The sequence below is a fragment of the Camelus dromedarius genome, chromosome 16, assembly GCF_036321535.1.
Source record: "Camelus dromedarius isolate mCamDro1 chromosome 16, mCamDro1.pat, whole genome shotgun sequence".
Lineage (NCBI taxonomy): Eukaryota > Metazoa > Chordata > Mammalia > Artiodactyla > Camelidae > Camelus > Camelus dromedarius.
Window position 1 is genome coordinate 15870360 of NC_087451.1, and position 18877 is coordinate 15889236.

The 18877-nt window shown below is 56.3% G+C and overlaps 2 protein-coding genes across 3 annotated transcripts in view; both read right to left on the reverse strand.

Annotated features, from left to right (window-relative positions):
- Positions 1 to 483: 483 nt before the first annotated feature.
- Positions 484 to 15483, reverse strand: P2RX1 (purinergic receptor P2X 1). 2 transcript variants are annotated; one of them, XM_010987926.3, is made up of 12 exons: positions 15347 to 15483; positions 7006 to 7153; positions 6629 to 6700; positions 6216 to 6285; positions 5778 to 5874; positions 5375 to 5455; positions 4967 to 5108; positions 3115 to 3242; positions 2599 to 2689; positions 2116 to 2181; positions 1715 to 1816; positions 484 to 1598 (listed from the first exon to the last, which is right to left on the reverse strand). In XM_010987926.3, exons 1-12 carry the CDS (start codon positions 15481 to 15483, stop codon positions 1533 to 1535), a joined length of 1200 nt encoding a protein of 399 aa, XP_010986228.3. In that variant the 3' UTR covers positions 484 to 1532. The 2 variants fall into 2 exon arrangements, with proteins under 2 accessions (XP_010986228.3, XP_064351117.1); XM_064495047.1 differs by lacking the exon at positions 15347 to 15483 and adding an exon at positions 14805 to 14906.
- Positions 15484 to 15602: 119 nt separating this feature from the next.
- Positions 15603 to 18877, reverse strand: part of ATP2A3 (ATPase sarcoplasmic/endoplasmic reticulum Ca2+ transporting 3) — a 39265-nt gene continuing 35990 nt past the window's right edge. The window contains exon 21 of the mRNA XM_064495045.1: positions 15603 to 15739. Within this exon, the coding sequence (XP_064351115.1) occupies positions 15711 to 15739 (29 nt within the window). The 3' untranslated portion in view covers positions 15603 to 15710. The remainder of the gene's footprint in view (positions 15740 to 18877) is intronic.

Below are 18877 nucleotides of genomic sequence, written 5' to 3' on the forward strand. Positions count from 1 at the left end.
GCCTGGTGATGGGGCTGCCCAAAGCCCCTTCCAGGCTTTAAGTCCAGACTGCAGGTCATGCCCACAACAGGGTGCCTGGAGAATCGTTCCACACTGTCTCCATTCAAGACCCTCCCCTCTTTGGGATTCCGTCAGATCACTCTCCTGGGACAGGCAGCCCCTTCCTTATCCCTGCTCTCATGAGGCCGGTCCTGGGATCTCTGCTTGTCCCAGTGCCTGGCTTTTCAAAGCCATAGGAGCGGTGTGTGGAGGATTGGGAAGAGCTCCAACGTTCGGGCTGTGCCAGGACAGCGGCCCATGGCTAGAGATGAGCTGACCCCCTGCCACAATCCCTTTGCTGGGCTCAGGGCATAAGTGTAGGCTAACAACATCCCATGGAGAGATCCAGAAGGGCCTGGAAGATGGCTCAGTTTGGCCCTGCATTTCACAGATGGGAACACTGAGTTTCAGAGAGGGCTGGGAAGAAAGGGCAGAAGGCAGAGATTTGAACTTATTCATCTTTTTATTATACGCCACCCCTTGATTTCCCAGACCTTGTGTTCAGACAGAGCCGGGCAGGCATTGGGAACTGGCGCTGGGTCACAGGCAGGGAGCCCCAGATTCAGCTAAGGCTCCCACCCTGACGGGAGGTAGCTGAGTCAGAACTCATCACTAGAAGGGGCTGTCCTGGCCTGACACACTCGGGGAGAAGCACATCCCCATGGGGGTGATGTGGCATGGACCTTGAGTCTGTGCCTGGGGGTATAGGTGTGTTCAGATGGTTGTGTTTGCAGGACCCAAGCTGTTCAAATACACAGTGTGGATGGGAGGGGATGTGTGTATGCAGGTGCCTGTGCACATGAGGGGCATGGGTGAGACACCGTGTGGCTTGTGAGCACACAGGTGACGCAGGCCCCAGCTAAGTCTGATATCTGATCTGGAGCAGTTCTCAAATTTAAGTCCTGAAAATGACCTGAAAGATTTGCTATCCTTGCCGACCATGTGACCAGCCCTGGAGATTCTGGTTCGGGAGGTCTGGGGTGGACCCACTGTTGATAAGCTCCCCAGGGCACTCTGGGGCCAATAAGAAACAGGTTTCAAGCAGAGCTGTCCAAAAGAACTTTCTGCAATGCTGGGAATGTTCTATGTGGTTCAATAGGGCAACCACTAGCCACATGTGTGTATTTAGCAGTTGTAATGTGGCTAGTGTGAGGAACGAAAGTGTTTATTTTATTCAGTCTTAATTAATTTGAACTTAAATCATCACCCATGGCTAGTGGCTGCCGTACGGGAGAGCACAGATCTGGAGACATGAGGCAGTGGAGAGGCTGAGGCCAGGGTGAGGCCCCCTTGGGTGGGTGCAGAGTTGGAACCAGAGCCCAGAATTGTGCAGGTCTCTCCCAGTGTCCACCCTGGGCTTCCGGCAACCTGGTGTCTACCTGGCGGTGAGGGTGGGTGAGCTCCTGGGGAGAGCTTGCTGCCCTGGCTGGGACCCCACCAGAGCCCCTGCCTGACACCACGGGCCGCGGTCAGTCAGGAGTCGGGGGCGGAGGTCAGGACGTTTTCATGTTCTCCTGCAGGACGAGGGTGGAGCTGGTGGCCGCAGGGTCACGTGCACCCTGTGTATGAGTTGGGTGGGTGAAAGTCAGCCCCGGGAAGCAGTGGGCTCCCCAGCGCAGGCTCGCGGGCCTTGCGCCTCTGAAGGGCGGACTCGGGCTGGGGGTAGTTCTCTTACCACGCCTGGCCCCCCGTCCTCTGCGTACTTGAACTTCTTCTGCTTGTAGTAGTGCCTCTTGGGCAGGATGTGCAGCAGCAGCAGGTCACAGAGAACCGTGGCCTGAGGGGAGGCAGGTGGTGGACAGAGCACAGGAAAGGGAGGACAGGACCTTCCACCTCCCTCCTTGGTCCCTGCTGACGGCGGGGGCCCGGTGGGGTCCTGTCCCCCTTTCAGGGCCTGGACCCATCCCACTCAGTCCCGCCCCACTCTGGTTTCCTCAGGCCCTGACTGCGGGTCTAGGGAGGTGGGGTGGGCTCAGTAGTAGTGGACCAGCTTTGGGGGCGGAAGACCTGTCGCTGAGGCGTGGAAGGGGAGGCACTGACCCCAGCACAGTGACCCCCGGACCTTGGCACACTTACCACTCCGAAGATGCCAATCCCGGAGCCGATGGTGGTCATTGTGGGGATGATGTCAAACTTCCCAGCCTATTGGCAAGGCCCGGGGGAAAGAAGGGTTAACAGCCACAAAGGTCGGGTGGGAAAGGCCTTCCTTAGGAGCCCTAAGGCCAGGCCTGGGCAAGGGACTTCCCCACCCTGCACTGTTAGCTGGCCCCACGGCCCACTTCCCAGGCCCTGGCTCTGCACAAAAACCCAGTGTCTGGTCAGGACCCCTGGGGCTTGACCTTGGCCCTGACTCCCTGGACACAGGGAGGTAGCAGAGGAGCTGTGGTAGTAGGCTTCAGGAAAACTGTGCCATCAGCAGCACCCGGGTCCCTCGATTATCAGGTAGAGAGGTGCTGAATAAGGCACATCCAACTTCACATCACCAACAACCATAGACACCCAACAGGCACCCGCAGGGACTGACCATGTCTCTGGCTGCCCCTCACACCCGACACTCACCTTGCCATCCACAAGGATGTCAAAGCGAATCCCAAACACCTTGAAGAGGTGCCGGTGGTTGGTCCCATTCTCTGCGAAGTGCCTAGCAAACCTTGGGGAAGGGGGAAGTTTTCAGGAGAGGGTGATGGAGAACTGTCTTGGGTTCAGAGTCCCCAGAGAATCTGGGATGCAGGAGCCCTTAGAGGTCCACGAGGACAGCCCTTGCCCCGCAACATTATATAGAAGGGGGCTCGCAGGCAGGATCCCAGGCCTCATTCCGAACCCCTGATGTTGGCGATTTCTCCAGCTGATCCTGGCCAGTTGGGCCTCAAAGGGACCGAGAGCCAGAGGCGGGGCTCAGGCCTCTAAGCCCCTCTTCCCTGCTGGCTCCCTGCTTGGCCAGTTGCAGAAGGATGAGAGTTTCCCAGGCTCCTCTGTTCCCCTCCCTGGGCCACTTGCTTGGCCTCTGGGAGTCCTGGGAGTAGAAAAGCCTATGGGATCCCAGGAAGGGTGCACTGGTGAGGGCCTGGCAGGCACCTGAAGTTGAAGCCTCGAGACAGGTTTTTTTCCTCATACAGCCCATGGAACTCGTAGATGGGTTTGCAGTGTCGTACATGCCAGTCCAGGTCACAGTTCCAGTCGATGGTGATGCCCACCACCCCGCCCTGCCAGGGACACAGGTGGTTAAGATCCAGGGTGTAGGATCAAGAACTCCTGACTTATGGCTGGTGCTAGCAGTCTCTTAAAGAGGAAACATTTTTGTTTGTTTGAGAAGAGACACTGAGAAGCTGCCTCAGGGTTGCAGTCCAGTCACTCTGGTCCCACCTCCCACCCGTCATACTCCAGCTTTCTGCTGGTTTCTAGAATACACCAGATTCTTCCTACCTCAGGGCCTTTGCACATGCCAAGTCCCCCCAGTTCCCCACAGGCTGGCTCTTTCTTGTGCTTTGATTACTTACCCGGAGAGGCCTTCCCTGACCACCACCCCTGGTCTAAAATATGTCCCTGTGATTCCCTCTGTGTTTACTTCTAGAGCATGTGTCACTTTATAATCATATATTTATTTTGTGTGATTATTAACCCATCTGTAAATCTGTAAACTCTTTAAGACTGTAAACTCCAGAGGGTATGGCTGTCTGTCTTGTTTGTCACTGAGTCACAGCATGGGAGGCCAAGTAAATAGCTGTTGAATTAAAGAGTAAGCCTGTATTGACATGAGCTGGGCAGAGAGAACTTGAGAAAGTGAAGCTCCTCTGGGCGAGGCAAGGATCAGGGACAGGTAGCGGGGTGAGCAAGAGGAGAATTGGGTGGCAGTCAAAGTAGCCATGGAGCTGGGCAGCTAGGTGGGGGGGGGGCAGGGGCGGGGCTAGATGCCTGTAGATGATGGTGGTGGGTGAGAAGTTCCTAGCTGGGGTGGCAGGGGGATATTTAGGAGAGGGGAAAACTAACATTCAGCTTTCTGGTCCTGTGTGTTGCTACAGTGTAAACCCCTTCCGGGGATCAGCAAACCGAGGCTGGAGGGCTGAATGTGCTTACCTATTGTCTGTGGCTGCTTTTGCTCTATAGCTGCTGACCTGAGTAGCTGGACCAGAGACCATGTGGCCCGTGGTCCATACTTATTCTATGGCCCTTTAAAGAAAAAGTTTGCTGACCCCGGCAACAAACTCTAGATAAAGTCATGGTGAGTGAACTGTTTCAGTGTGTGACGTCACAGAAAGGGGCTGATTTCCATTCCTGAGTCTCTCAAGAGCTGGACAATAAGGACCACTCGGGGATATGGACTGAGGGTGCCTGGGGCCAGGCCACACTGAAGTGCTGTGCCATCCATGAAGTCACTCAATCCTCAGGACAACCTCGATAGACTTGTACTATTATTGCCCCCACTTTACAGGTGCAAACACTCAGACACACTGGAGGTAAGAGAATTGTCTGAGGTCGCATGGCTCATTACAGGGAGAGCCAGGATCTGAACCCAGTCACACAGTCTTGTGCTCCTTAGAAGGTACTGCTTCTCCTCGAACCCCATGTGACTCTAGAATTCCCGGGAACCCTGGGCAGGGCACAGAAGTTCTCAGGGCCATAGTCTATGGGATTTAAGCTGCTTTTATCTAATATTTAAAACCCACTGGGACCTCAGAAGACATCTATGTGATGACATCTGCTCATGGCCATTCATTCTGGGCACCTCCTCTGTGCTAGGCCCATGCGAGGCCCAGCTGAGGACATGGGCCTGAACCTCAGGGGCCCTCAGTATAAGGGGATGGATCTGTGTATATGCTCGGCCCACACTAGGGACGTGTTGAGGGAGTGGTGGTTAACTGGGCCTGAAAAGCCTTTTATGGCCTGATGATCTGGGGGCGCAGCCCTCCCTGCCCACCTGGTACCATACCGTCTCAGCCAAGGTGCTAAAATTCTGGCCCGATTCTTGCACCACGTAGCCGAGCTTGAAGACAGGGCACAGCGGGTGCAAGGTCTTGTGATAGAGGCAGTTCTTCATGTAGGTGTTATTCACCTCCTCCACCAGGTTGCGCCTGTGGGGACCGAGGGCCTTGGTGGCGACCATCTGCCAGCCGGGAGGGCAATCCACCACGCCCTGAAACTCTGGGGACCCCTCCCAGGCCCCAGAAATGCCCCTTCCACAGCCCTTGGAGACTGAAGGCAGCCCGCCCCAGGGATCCAGCCCGAGCTTCTGCCTCCAGAATGAAATCAGCCTGAGTGCGGGGTGACAGGTGACGTGGAGACCAGCTGGAGCAGCCTCCGGGAGCCGCCTAAATGTCTACCTGCTTTTCCCACGAACCTGGTGACCTTGAAGCGTGGAAAGCTGATGCTGTTCTTGATGAAGAGAGTGAAGTTCTCGGCCTCTTGGAGAAGGGCAGGGCTGGAGGAGACCGCACTCATTCACCACCCCCTCCCCAGGAGTCCCTTGTGTGCCCACCGGAGCTTGGCTTGGTGTGCAAGGGGTGTGAGGGCCTATGGGATCCTCCTGTGGCCCTGGGTGGTTGGAGGGGTGGGTGTGCTGTGATGGTGGACTCTCAGGCTCCTTGACCATGGGCCGGGGGATCTTCGGCCTGGGCCGCACAGATTGGGTGAGGGTGGGGTTGGAAGAAGTGGGGACAGATCCTTTCCAGAGCCCAGGTCAGATGCTTCTCTATCTGGGCTGAGGACCCTGCCCCCAGCTCCCTGGAAGGACAGGGCATTACCGTGGGATGTCGTCGTCTACCTCCACTGGGCACCAGCCAAAGATCTCACACGTCTTCACAGTATCATTGAAGGCTACACATTTGCCTGTGCGGATGCCTGGAGCGAGGGTGGAACCCCTGGGTGCCCACACAAGCTGGAGGTGCAGAGGAGGCCCCCCCAGACCCCACTCCTAGGAGCTCCCAGTGATGGGGCACCCAAGAGCAGAAGCCTGAGGACAGAAATGAGGCTGGGTCTGGGACAGGGGAGGCCAAAGTCAGGGCAGCCGGGGAGAGAGCAGGAAGGACTTCCTGGTGGAGGAAGCCTGGAGCTCACAGGACTCCACCATTCATTCACTATGAAAACACTTATTCCCAGGGAGCAGAGTCAGTGAAGGACTCTTTCAGAGACTTTTTCAAGAGCAGGGGCTGTGGAGGGCGACAGGAGGAGGCCAACCTTACCTTGGGCCTTCCTTTCTGCCTTTCCCGGGGGGCAGCTGCTATTATCCGTGCATATACCCCCTTCCGGGTGCTGGAGGAGGGGAGAGCTACTGGCCCCAGGCCCCTTGGGTAGGGTCCTGAGAAGATTCCCCTCCCACCCCCAGGGCCCTAAGGAGGGTGTGCGGCAGAGTCTCGGACCCCTTTGGGGTGACCTTTGCTCACAGCCTCCTTCCCCTGTTCGGCACACAGCTGCGAGGGAAGCCTCAGCACTGTCGATGACAGTGGGCTGTTACTGTGTGAATCCATGCCTGAAATTCCACCATGGCAGCCCCGCAGGAAGCCTATCCAACTTCCCCTCCCACCCAAAGGGACCTCCTCTTCCATGTTATTTTTCCCTGTGGGTCCAAGAAGGGAGGATGGGCAACAGTTCTCACCTCTGCACAGTGACCTTGAACCTGGTGGGGGGTCGCGACAAAATTGGTCATGACCACGAAGGAGCTGTCCCCCTGGAAGTGAGAAGCAGGAGAGGTGAGGGCAGGGCTCTGAGCTGGCAGAAGGGGCCCGAGAACCCAAGCACAGCCCCAGCAAGCTCTCAGAACCCCCAGGACACCCAGCAGCCTCTACACCCTCTGACGTCAGAGTGTGGTGATATTATGAAGCTGCTTCTGCCCCTCATTCACAGTTAGGGAAACTGAGGCCCAGAGAGAGAGAGAAGAGCTAGACTGGTCCCACAGGGAGGTGGGATAGAGCCTAACCCAGCTCAGAGACAGCAGGCCCTGTGGGTGGAAGGTGCACGCCCACAGCAGCTCACCTGGGCTGGGAAGACGTAGTCGGCCACATCCCACACCTGCGGGCCCAGGCTTGGGAGCCTTGTCACAGCCAGGCCCTTGAGTTTCACAGACACGCTGCTGATGAGGCCGCTCGAGGTCTGGTAGCCCTTCTCGTAGACAAAGACCCACCTGCAGGGGGGTTGGGGGGGGGGCAGAGGGGCCAGAGCTGAGTGGGGACATTCAAGGACAGCACGTGGCTATGTGGCCACTGCCCTTTCTGGCACCAGCTGGACATATCAAGTCCTTTCCCCCCAGATGCACCTCGGAACCACTCTCTGCTCCTACAGCTACATCTTGGCCTGGAGGAGGAGATCCTTACCTGCCTCCCGCTGCGGGCCTGGGCCTGAAGTTCCACCATTCATTCACTATGAAAACACTTATTCCCAGGGAGCAGAGTCAATGAAGTACTCTTTCAGAGACTTTTCCAAGAGCAGGATTTGTTGGAGGCCAAGCTTCTTGGACCCCAACCTTCATTCCTCTCTCTTTCCCTCTCTGAGTTCCACCCACTGAGAAACAGCAGAACGTGATGGCTGAGAGCCTGACCTTTGGGGTCCAAAAGCCTGGGTTTGAATCTCACAGGCTGTGTGATTTGGAGTAAGCTACTCAATCCCTCTCTGTTTCAGTTCCCTTGTAAACTATAAACAGTAATCATACTTGTGTTGAGTTAACATCTACAAAAGCACTTAGAATGGAAGCTGGCATGGGGTAAGCACTGAGCAGACATTAGCTATTATCATTACAGCCATGCTGGGAGCTCCTGAGGAGGGGGACTGACTGGAAGGGAAACTAGAGAGGCAGGTGGTCCTTTGAAGGGCTCAGAGCATCTGGCCCCAGTTGAGGCCCTTATGGGAGTGGCTCAGGCTGGAGGCCTCCCAGCTTCCTTGGGAAATTCAGGCCTTCCCCTCCCAGCATCAAGAACCCGTGTCCTCCTGGGTTCTCACTTTCAGTCTGGGAGATTCAGTGGGGCAACTTCCTTCCCAGCCCCAAAGTGGGGGCACAGGACCAAGGCTTGCCAATCAACGTTCCATCACTCTAGCAACAGTGATGGGTCTAAGGATAAGCACACAACCCTGGGGAGTCCCCTCAGCAATGAGGCCAGGATTTTTCTGGGAATTACTGGGAAGGAAACATCCTCTCTGCTAGGTGGCTAAGCAGGGTGGCTACAGGACCAAAACTATGGCTAGTCATCTGTGTTCCCTCATGGAGAGAGCAAGCCTGAGAATGAAGCCAACTTAGAGAAAAGCCAGGCCAGGAGAAGGAGAGGGACAGACACCTGACAATGTTGTTTGAGCACTTGGATCCAGCCATACCTGAAGCATGTTGGAAAATCTGCTTCTGGACTTTTTAGTTACACGAGTGAATAAATTCTTTTCCTTTATTTAAGCCAGTTTGAGCTTGGTTTCTGTTGCTTACAACTGAGAGTCCTGAATAACACTTCTCTCCAGGGTGTGGTCCCCTTCCTTCAGGAAAGAATCTCCATGGCAATTCATTGTAACTGTGTGCATGTGTGCATGAGTGCGTGTGTGTGTCTACCTGTCTGTCTATGGTCCCCATCAGATTGTGTAGCTGTGTATCTTCAGGGCACATCTGAGCACACCTGCGGCTGTGTCTGACTGTGAGGAGGTGTATTTATGTCCCCATCACCCTCACCCTACCTTTAGCCCACCTGTCCAAAGCAGGGCTTCTCTTCTGTTCCCCAGAGCTCAGGCCCAGTAACAGAATTCTCCAGGCCTCTTAGTCAGAGTCAATACTAGCTCTCTGGGGGCTGTCTCGCTGCCCCAGGCCCCAGGAAGGCAGCCCACCAGTGTCCTCCTGTCCCCTCCTGTAGTTCACTCCTCTCCTTCTCCAAGCCCGTCTGCCACCACCACCCCCAAACCTGGTGCTGGAGCCCAGACAACTTCTCCCAGCCTAAGGATGGTCACTGCTGCCCCCTGCAGGTCTCAAATGGCAACCGGTGGGGCACAACAAAGGCTCCCTGTCCTCCGTGTGCTGAGCCAGCCTCCTTGACTCCAGCCCCATCAGGGGGAAGGGTCATCGCCCATCCCCCTACTCTCCTTAGGTTCCTTCCTCCACTCCAGGAAGGCCTCTGGCTCCGTGCCCAGGTTTCAAGTTCTGTTGTGGGGAGGAGGATCACAGGGACCTGGTCCCTGCTCTGAACCCCTTGCAGGAGAGGTTATCAGCCACCCTCTTGGCAGCCCTCATCCCTGACCTCCCAGTGGCATTTCTCTCCCCAAAACCAACTCCTCACAGTATAGATGGAGAACTGAGGCCTGGGAGAGTGTTCTTCCCAAGTCAGAGGCAGACCCCAGGCTGGAGGCTCCCAGTGCAGGACTCTGCCCTCCTCCACTGAGCAACCTGGCATCAGCGTGTCTGCCAGGAGCCACACTAAGACTGCATGCTGGGGCAGATGCAGCCATTCTGGGCTGTGTCTGTGCCCAGGAGCTGTCAGTCCTGGGGGCCAAATCTGACATCAGTGACCCCAGTTCTGACAATTAACAGAATGACCATGGCTCCAGGCCTGCTCCTCCAAAGCCTTGCTCATCCTGACCTGGTCTTGTGGTCACCACCTGGGAAGGCCACCAAGGGGGACTGATGCCAAAGACACTGGCATCTCCAGAAGCCCTCTGCCTTCCAGAAATTCTCTATCCCATTTTTTTCCTCCTCATTTTCAGCAACAAACTATCCTGGTCTCTCTTCTTCAGTGGCCCCTTGGAGAAGAGGCCACGTGGTGGAGTGGCTCAGAATGTGGCCTCTGAAATCAGAGGCCGAGGTTCACGTAGCAGCACCACCACTCACCAGCTGTGTGGCTTCAGGCTGAAGACTAAACCTCTCTGAGCCCTGGATGTCTCAGCAAAATGGAGGTGAAGGCAACTACCTCAAAGAAGCTGCTCATTTAACAAGTACAAACAAGGCCCTACCATTCACTGAGCCTTGCGCCGGGCCCCAGGAAGAAAAAGAGCCTAGGTGATTGTCTGGGGGAGGTTCCCGTGAGTTCTTGTTAAGGAAATTAGCACCATGCTTGGCAGGCGGCAGGCCGTAATAAATAATCCTATTTATTTACAGTCTCTAGTCTTCCTTCACTAATTCCCCCTTAAATGTCGGTCTGTCCCCATCCTCCCAGCTTCCACTCTCAGCCCAAGCAGAACACCGGAACCACGTGAGCTGGCACAGACACATCGTGTCCCCGGATTTCTATCTCCACATCTGTACTCTCCTCTCAGATTCAGTTCCACACATTCAGTCACTCAACAAATATTTCCTTTTCAGGCCCCTATTATGTGCCAAGGACTGTTCTAGGCATGAAAAATACAGAAAAGAACAAAACAATCCAAACTGCACTCAAAGAACTTACATAAATGTTGACACTTCCAACTGTTTGATGACACACTCTCATACCCCTTGCCCTGCATCCCTGCCCAGACATCTCACAGGTACCTTTAACCTCACTTGACCCTTTGGAAAACAGTCTGGAAGTTCCTCAAAAAGGCAAACATGGAATAACCATTTGACCCAGCTATTCCACTCCTAGGAACTGAACACCCAGGAGAACTGAAAACCTGCCCACCCAGAAACTTACACACAAATGTTCGCAACAACGTTATTCACAAGTAACAAGTGGGAACAACCCAAATGTCCAGATAAACGTGGAAATTCCATACAATGGAATATTACTCAGCCACAAAAAGGACTGAAGTACTGATACATGTTACAATCAACGCAGGTGAACCTTGCAAACGTGATACTAAGTGAAAGAAGCCAGACACAAAGCCCACATCTTGTGTGACTTTGTCTGCATGAAATATCCAGAAAAGGCCAAGCAGGGTGTCAGGAGGTGGAGTGGGGTGTGACTGCTAAGGGGCATGAAGTTCTTTTCGGAGCAGAGCAAATGCTCTGGGATTAGATAACGGTGAGGGTTGCACAACCTTTGTGATTATACTGAAAACCACCAACTTGTATATTTTTAAAAGATGAATGTTTTGACAACTGAATTCCATCTCAAAACAGAAATTCAACAAGACTAAAGTGAATACCTCATCTCCCCACAGAACTTGCTTGTGGCGCCATAGCTACCCCATCCGGCAGGCACACGGCCTGGGCTCGAACCCTACACCCTCCCTCTCCATCACACCCATCCTTCCAGTCCCCACGTGGCTTTTATCAAAGGATCCAGAAGGCTTCTTGTTGGGAGGCTGAGATGCAAGACAAGCTGGGGCAGATGCCAGGGCAGCTCTGGCGTGGGGCTGGGAGGACAGGTCGTGTGGCTGGTGACACAGGGTGCAGACTTGGGCCACAGGCAGGAGTTGACGAGCACATGCTATCGGATAGAGGATCCTTTGGGAGGGGCAAGACCAGACTCCAGTCCCTGGAGGGCCTGAGTTCAGACCTGGGTCCCCCTACTCTGGAGGCTCAGGGGTTAATCAACAGGCAATCTGCAGACAAGTCAGGTTGATGATTTACGTCTTTAAGTGTTTTGAATGCTAACCTCTAAAAACCAAGAGATGGTCCTTTCACCCATAAATTCCAATTTCCCACTGCTCTTGAGAAATCAGGAACTCGGGCCATGCTGGGCACATGTCCCCGCAGTGATGGTGGGCAGAAGCCGAGCAGTGGCCACCCCAGTGCGGGGCCCGCCAGGATGATGACCTGTCTTCCAAGCTCACTCCTTCTGCCTTGGCCTCACCCCCTCCTCTCATCACTGCTGCCTCTTCACAGCTGTCCTGCCTCCGGCCTCCACTCCCACCCCAGCATCTGCCTGCCCCGAGCCTTCCTCTGTTAGACACCCTTCCGTGGCTCCCCACCACCTGCAGGAGAAAGCCTGTGTTCCTCAGCCAAGCACTGAGAGGCTTGAACTGGTGGCCCTGCTCACTCTTCCATCTCCTCTCCCTTGGTTCCTTTCGTGCTCCCCCACCTAGTCCTAGTGACTCTTTTGCTGTTCCTTCCCTGCCCCAGGACCTTGGATCATATTCTGCTTTCCAGCAGGAGCGCCTGGACCGAGGTGGGCATCCAACCAAGCTCCACCAATCAGGGCATTCCCTTTCCTTGGCCACAACCGTTGGTTCTGGGATGGGCACATGACCCAATCCCACCCAATAAGAGGTGGACCTGGGTCTTTTAGCTCTGAAAGAGACACTCATGCCCCAGAGGTGGCTAAGCCAGTGGGATGTCTGCTGCTGGTTCTGCCACTCTGGGAACAGAGGGCCTGCATCAGAATGAGGCCTCCACAGAGGAAAGCAGAGCCAAGAAGAGGAGAAGACGGTGGCTAGCTTCCTGGGAGAACCCAGTGGGACCAACCTGAATTCCTCATCTGTCCATAGAACTCGCTCCTCCTGCGCCCTCGTCACAGAGGATCCAGCCAGGCTTGGAGCCCGCACTGATTTTTCAGTTACACAAACCTATCAATACCCCCGCTCTTCCTTTTAAATCCATTTTGATTGGGTTTCTGTCACTAGGAATCAAGAAGTTCCAGCTAATTCATCCTCAGCATCTCCCTCTCCCACCACCCACCCTGCACCTGACTTCTGTCCCATGGAACCCAACACAGCACTAGGCACAGAGAAGATGCTGTGGAAATGTCCCCGATGCGTTTCTCCCAGCAGTAATTTGTATCTCTCCTTAGTGCAGACTGGTGTGCTCCAGGATCAGAGGCATGTGATTTCAAGTGTTCTGTGTAGGGGCACACAGGAGGCCTGAGGGAAAGCTAAGAGCAGGCCTACCTGGACTATACCCTCCATGCCTTTGCTCAAACCTGGTTCCTCCATTGTGTCACCTCCTCCAGGAAGCCTTCTCAGGCTTCACTCCCCAAGCAGCATTCACAAATCCCCTTAGAACCCTCCTGTGTGCACAGCCAGACCTCTCTCCTCCCCTGACCAGAGCTCCCCTGGGCAGGGACATGTCCCAGCACACCCCTTGTATAGGCTGCTAGGTCATGGATGACAGCCCACTGCTTGCACACCTCATTACGGAGAGCTCATTACCTCCCATGAGACAGCTCTAACTGCAAACTAACCATCTTAATTTGAGCCAAAAATAGTGACATCTTAGCTCAGCCCACCAGGGCCTCAGGCCCACTCGCTCCCTCCACTGGCCCTCAACTTCTCAGAAGTTTGACCAATAGAGAACATAGCCTCAATTTCCCTCCTTGGAGTTTGGGTTCTCAGCATCTCAGCCTCTCTGGCTGTCTCAGTAACTCTCCATCTCTAAATCTCAGAGCCTCTCTATTCATCTGAGTGTTGTGCTCCAATGTCTGTCCCTCTGTCCAGTTCTGTCTCTGCATCTGCCCGTCCCCAGTCTGGACCGCCCCCCTGTCTCTAGGGTTGGGGTGTCTGGCTCTTCTGTGCTCCACTCTGTCCCCCTGAAATGCCCACAGGACCAGAGGGTCAGACTTAGGAAGGGAGCATAATTAGAGAAAGGCCATCTCTCCTCAGGAAAGAGCAAATTGTTGAGCCTGAGGGCAATATCTTTAGAGGGCGTCCCCCCACCGTGGAACAGTTGGGAAACTGAAGCCTCAGATTGTTAAGACCAAGGCCAGGCTGGGTTTGGTCTGCAGCTGTGGGCGCCTCGCTGAGCGGTCAGTGCAGCAGTGGGCAGTGGCCAGACGAGGGCGCCAGAGACAGTAGGAGTCGCAGACCCAGCTGGAGCCTGGGCTTGAGGACCCAGTTAGCGGATGCTGCCAAGGACCCTGCCTTCCTCCCTCTGTTCTGTGACTTGGGCAGGTCAGGCTGAGGATGTTCCCTTTCCAGGACATCAAAGCCGACTTTGGAGCCCATACCTGGATTCAAATCCTGGTTCAGCCTCTCTCTAGCTGTGAGACCCAGGTTAAGTCCCTCAGTGTCTCTGAGTCTTGCTGATGCTGAGGAAGCCATCCACCTGGAAACTGAACGCACTATCTCGGGAGGGAGGAAGGGAAAGAGGGAGGCAGTGAGATCCGGGTCACTGGAGTGCGTGTTCAGGACTGGATGGCGGCTTGCGGCATACGCTGCAGCTTGGGGTGGGGTGTGAGGACTGACCCTTTCCCTCTGATAGTCTGTGACCAGCACGCAAGAGGGCCCTGGCACTGCTCCCAGTGCTGACCCCAAAGCAGAAACAGGGAACTGCAGGGGCTGCAGTGAGGACAGCCTCTTGGGGTGAGGGACGGGCTGGGGTGGGCGGGCAACCTCTCTCTTCCCTGGGGGGTCAGGAGTGCAGCAAATGGTGGCCTCACCTCAGTGCCCCATTGGAAAGGTTCCTGGAGCCCTTGTGAGGTGGGAAAGGAGAAGGCAGGGCTGAGGCCGGGGGTCAGGAGGCCCCAGCTCTAACTGGGACTTGCTGCTGACTTGCTATGTGACCTGGAAACCCCACTGTTCCCCTCTGGGTCTCAGTTTCCCTCACAAGCTCACATGACATTGCAGCTAATTTGTTTGTGAACAGGAGGGAGCAGAGGCCAAAATGTGTCTGAGGGCTGGGTCCCGGCCCTGGGTCCCCCTGACAGCTCTGAGGCCTCGGGGGCCAACGGGGCAGTGGGAAGGCTGCTTTGTTTGCCAGAGGCCCTGGGGGAACCAGGACTAGGTGGTCACTGTTTGGCCTCCTGGTCAGCCTACCCTGGTTTGGTCTCATCGCAAAAATGGCGACGTGGAGACTAGAGGGGCCGGGACTGAACCCCCGCAGTGGCCCTGGGGCCCCCAGGACCTCTCTGTGGAGTCACTGTGGGTGGACACCATGCCCCCCATACAGGGCACCCAGCCACCTCAGCCACTGGAAGAGGTCCCAGACAGGAGCTGTCATCCCTGGGACCAGAACCGACCTCCAACCTCTGTGAACTGCCACCATTAAGTCACCAGCTGTTCTGAATTTGAAGGTTCCTCTGCTCAGGGTCTTGAATGGCCCAGGAGGCCTCTAATTTAGGTGGGGCCGGTGGGAGCAGTCCTGCCTCGCTCTGGCCTGTGAAGTGGGGTGCGGCCTCCGTCTCTTAGCAGCGGCGTGGCTTGGCTGGGAGGTAGGCGGGCTCTGGCTGGCGCTCACTGGGGCCCTGGACTCCGACGCCTCCTGCCACTTGAGGGGACCGTTAGCAGTGAGTCAGTTCCTCAGAGCCCAGCGGCTTCGCCTCCTGTTCACTGGATGATCCGGGGCAGGGCCAGCCCTGGTCTCTGTGCCCCCATCTCGGCTATGGTAACTCTCAGGCTTCCATTCGTTCTGAATAGCACCAGAATGGTTGTCAGGAGGGATGACAGCCGAGGGAGAGAAAGAGGGGCTCCTTGGGGTCATGGGAAGCATCCCAGAGCCTGGAGGACAGGCCCGGGCTGGGGGCCGGGGCAGGCGGGCGGCAGGGAGGGGGTCCGGACTCACCCGACGACATAGACCAGAACCACGAGCTGGATCAGGCGGAAGATGACCCCCACCTTCTTGTTGCGCACCAGCACCACTCGGGGGGTGTCGTACTCAAAGAAGAAGGCGGCCAGCTCATCCTGAAGCCGCCGCGCCATGGTGGCCGGGCTGGGGGCTGAGAACCCAGCCCCCTGCTCAGCCTCCGCTCCGGGGTGAGCCCGGCGTCTACACCCACGTCTATGGCAAAGCTTCTAGGGGTTTCCTAGCGCCTTCAGAAGAGCAGGGCAGGGCAGGTGGGGCCAGAGGTCAGGAGTCAGAGGTCAGCTGGCAGCACTTGGGTTGAGAGGAAGAGTCCTCGGGCGGTCAGAGCAGCTCTAGGCTCCTGTCAGGCAATGGACCGTGGGACAGCTGCGCCTGTGGACAAATAAATTCCCCAAGATGGATGGGGGCGGGGCCAGGGGGGCCACCCAGGCCCAGCCCCACTGCCCCTCCTGGATCCGCCCAGGCCCTGCTGGGCCTCCGGAAACGGGAGCTGTTGGCAGGAAACCATGGGCCACCCAACACAAGCCAAAGATAAAGCTGTCAGTCCCCCACAAACCTGGTAGAACAGAGATGGGGGCTCAGGCCAGGGCGTGGGTGGAGTGGCCACAGGCTGGAGCCTTCCCCAAAACAGGGACCCATCCCATATCCAAACATCCTCCCCACCCTACCTTGGCCCACAGGTGGAAAGCTCAGGCCCCGGGGGTCTGCAGCCAGGAGGGCAGAGAGGCAGGAGGGCTGCTCCCGGTCCAGCTGCCTGACACTTCCTGAACCTGTGGCAGGACACCCACCCTGACCTTATAGGCCATCTTCCATCCACCTGTCCCTCTGGGTCCCAGCCTGGTCTGTCCCCGGTCAACCTCAGTGTTGGGCTTGCATCTCCATTCTCCCACCTCTCTGATCCTAACCCCACCTCTACCTTCCCTGAAACCAGCACGGGGGGCAGGTACCCCAACAAGACAAGGGCCACATCTGTTACACATCAGCTCTGGGCTCCCAGAGACCAGCAGGGAGAGCCTGGCATCATGCTGCCTGGGTGAATGCCTCTTGCTGCCTATGGGGGCCTGGGTATGTTGCCTCACTCCCCGAATCTGCTTCCTCATCTGTGAAATGGTGGCGATAATGGAAGTTTCCTCAAATTGAGGCACTGTTGCACTTGGGGTACAGCTCCTCTGCAGCCCGTGCCCTCAGCCCCAACCAGGCCCTGAGGCAGGGCTGGGCCGGGGCAGTTCCTGTGTTAGCTCTCCGAGCACCAGAACTGGAGGCCTCCCCCAACCTCCCCCTCATTTAGCAGATGAAGAAATTGGAGCTCAGAGAGGAGAAATGAATTGCCCAAGCTCACCCTGTGTGGTACAGGAGGCCCCAGTTTGAAGCAGGAAGGCCTCCCTGGCCCTCTTTCAACCGAGGCTGGGTGTCCTCGGGGCTCCCTTCACACCCCCTGTCCAAGCTGCCTCACCCTGAAGGCTGATAGGAGGCTTCTTTCTGGCAGGCCTTTAGCTGGGAAATCACTCTGGGCAGGGAGCCAGGCCCCGGGGCTGGGAATCCCAGCCTCCTGTCTGAGTAGAGCCGCTTGCTGGACAGAAGGGGGCTTCCACAGAGGGCAGGCCAACGGCCCCTTCCTGCTCCCCAGGCCAATTCCTGCAGAGTTCCCAGCAATCTCAGGCTCAGCTGTCTGTCCGATGATGCTACCTTCAAGAGGGGCTGGTGAGAATCACGTCCTGAGCTTTTCCAAGAAAAATCCAGAGATGCTGGGAGCCAAAGCTGTGGTGGCCACATCCGCTTGGCCTGACCTTGACCCCAGACAAAAGAGCCTGTCCCCTTCCCAGCTGACCTCATGGCCCTTGGAATAGCAGACCCGGGACAGGAACTTCTTGCCATGGGAGTGGGGTGGATGCTGACACTGTCAGAGCATCTCTGTGTCCCTATCCACCATCCTTCTCAAGACATGCACACCACACTCGGAGGGTGGCAGGGACTAAATGAGCGGGTGAAGGGGAAGGAAGAAGGGAGGAAGGAGGGAGAGGGGTGAGGAGGAAGGGAGGGAGAAGGGGGGTGTGGGGAAGTCAGGGAGTCATTCTCCAATCTATATCTGTCCCTTTCACATCATCACCATGTCCTCCACCCCCTCCTCTCCCTCCTCTCTCCCTCCTCCTCTTCCTTCTCCAGGGAGCCAGGATTGCTGACGAACAGATGGACCAATGGACAGACAGACTTGCTTGGAGCACACACAGGTGCTCCTGTCACAGCCTTGGTTCTGACCCTGACACTTGGAAAACAGGATGCCCCAGAGGACAGTCTCTTTCGGGGTTGTTATCATAACCGAAAAGTGCCCAAAAGAAAGAGAAATAAAAGCAATCACATTTCTTTCTCCAAATACCCTTCCTTGAGAATATCTCTGCCAGAGTAAGGCAGGAAGCTCCCCCCATTTTCATTGGTTCTAAAATGCATGGACTTTGCTTTCCCGCCTTTGGCCCCGACTTCAGCATCCCCAGGGACAGACTTCTGTGTTTGTTCTAGGCATGTTGGGGAGTGAGGGAAACCGGGAATTCTGCAGGTTTTTCTTTAGAGCAGCTACATGATACAGGTCCGAGAATTCCCATTTCGCAGGTAAGGGACACCGAGGCTCTGAAAGGTGAGTGCACTGCCCAAGTCACACAGCAAGTAGCTCCCATGTTTGCTGGTGGCTCGGAAGGAGGCTCCCCAAAGTCTGAGATCTTGGACCAGAGCCCACCCCAAGACTCCAGTTCTTAAAACCCGCCAGACCTGCCTTATAAGCCCAAAGGCCGGATGGCCGGCTCGGGTACTGAGCCAGGCCTTGTAGGGAGACAAGGCAGTGCTGCCAAGCACTCGGCCCCAGGATGGCCTCCCCTGCCTGGCTAAATTTAGTGGCTCTGTGAGCGTGGAGGGTGCCCGTGCCTGTCCTGGAGGCCAGCCTGGGCCCTCAAGGGGGTCGGCATAGGCTCCAGTGGGTCTCCTTGGCCACTCAGGGTCCCAAGGTTGCAGGGGCCATGTCTCTGCCCATAGGGGGGTTCAGTCCAACCTCCCCACACCATCTGGGCCAGACTTGGTGTCCCAGGGACTCACCCAATGCCACACAGCCTCTCAGGCTGGCTGGAACAGGGCCCTGGGCTGGCCCAACTGGACTGTCTCGGGGAGGCTGGGGGAGAGCAGGCATCCGTGGGGAGGCCACAGGAGGGGCTCGCAAGCCGGCTTCTCCCACTGCCTGGACCTTGCATGGCTCTGGATTCTTTCACCCAACTACGGACCATGACCCGGCTGGAGGCCCCCTGCCCGAGTGTCCGAGGCATCACACACCCCTGGTTCCCCTCCATCCTTCTGGGCCTTTTCCCCTTGGTCCTCAGCCTCTTCCTGCCCCACTTCCTGCTGGTGCTGCAACCGCTACACCCACGGCAGCCGCGGGCCCGCCACCTCTGGCTCCTACCTCTTTTCACTTTTCTTCTAAATCAAACTGCACTAAGGTATAATTTACATGCAATAAAATGTACCCATTTT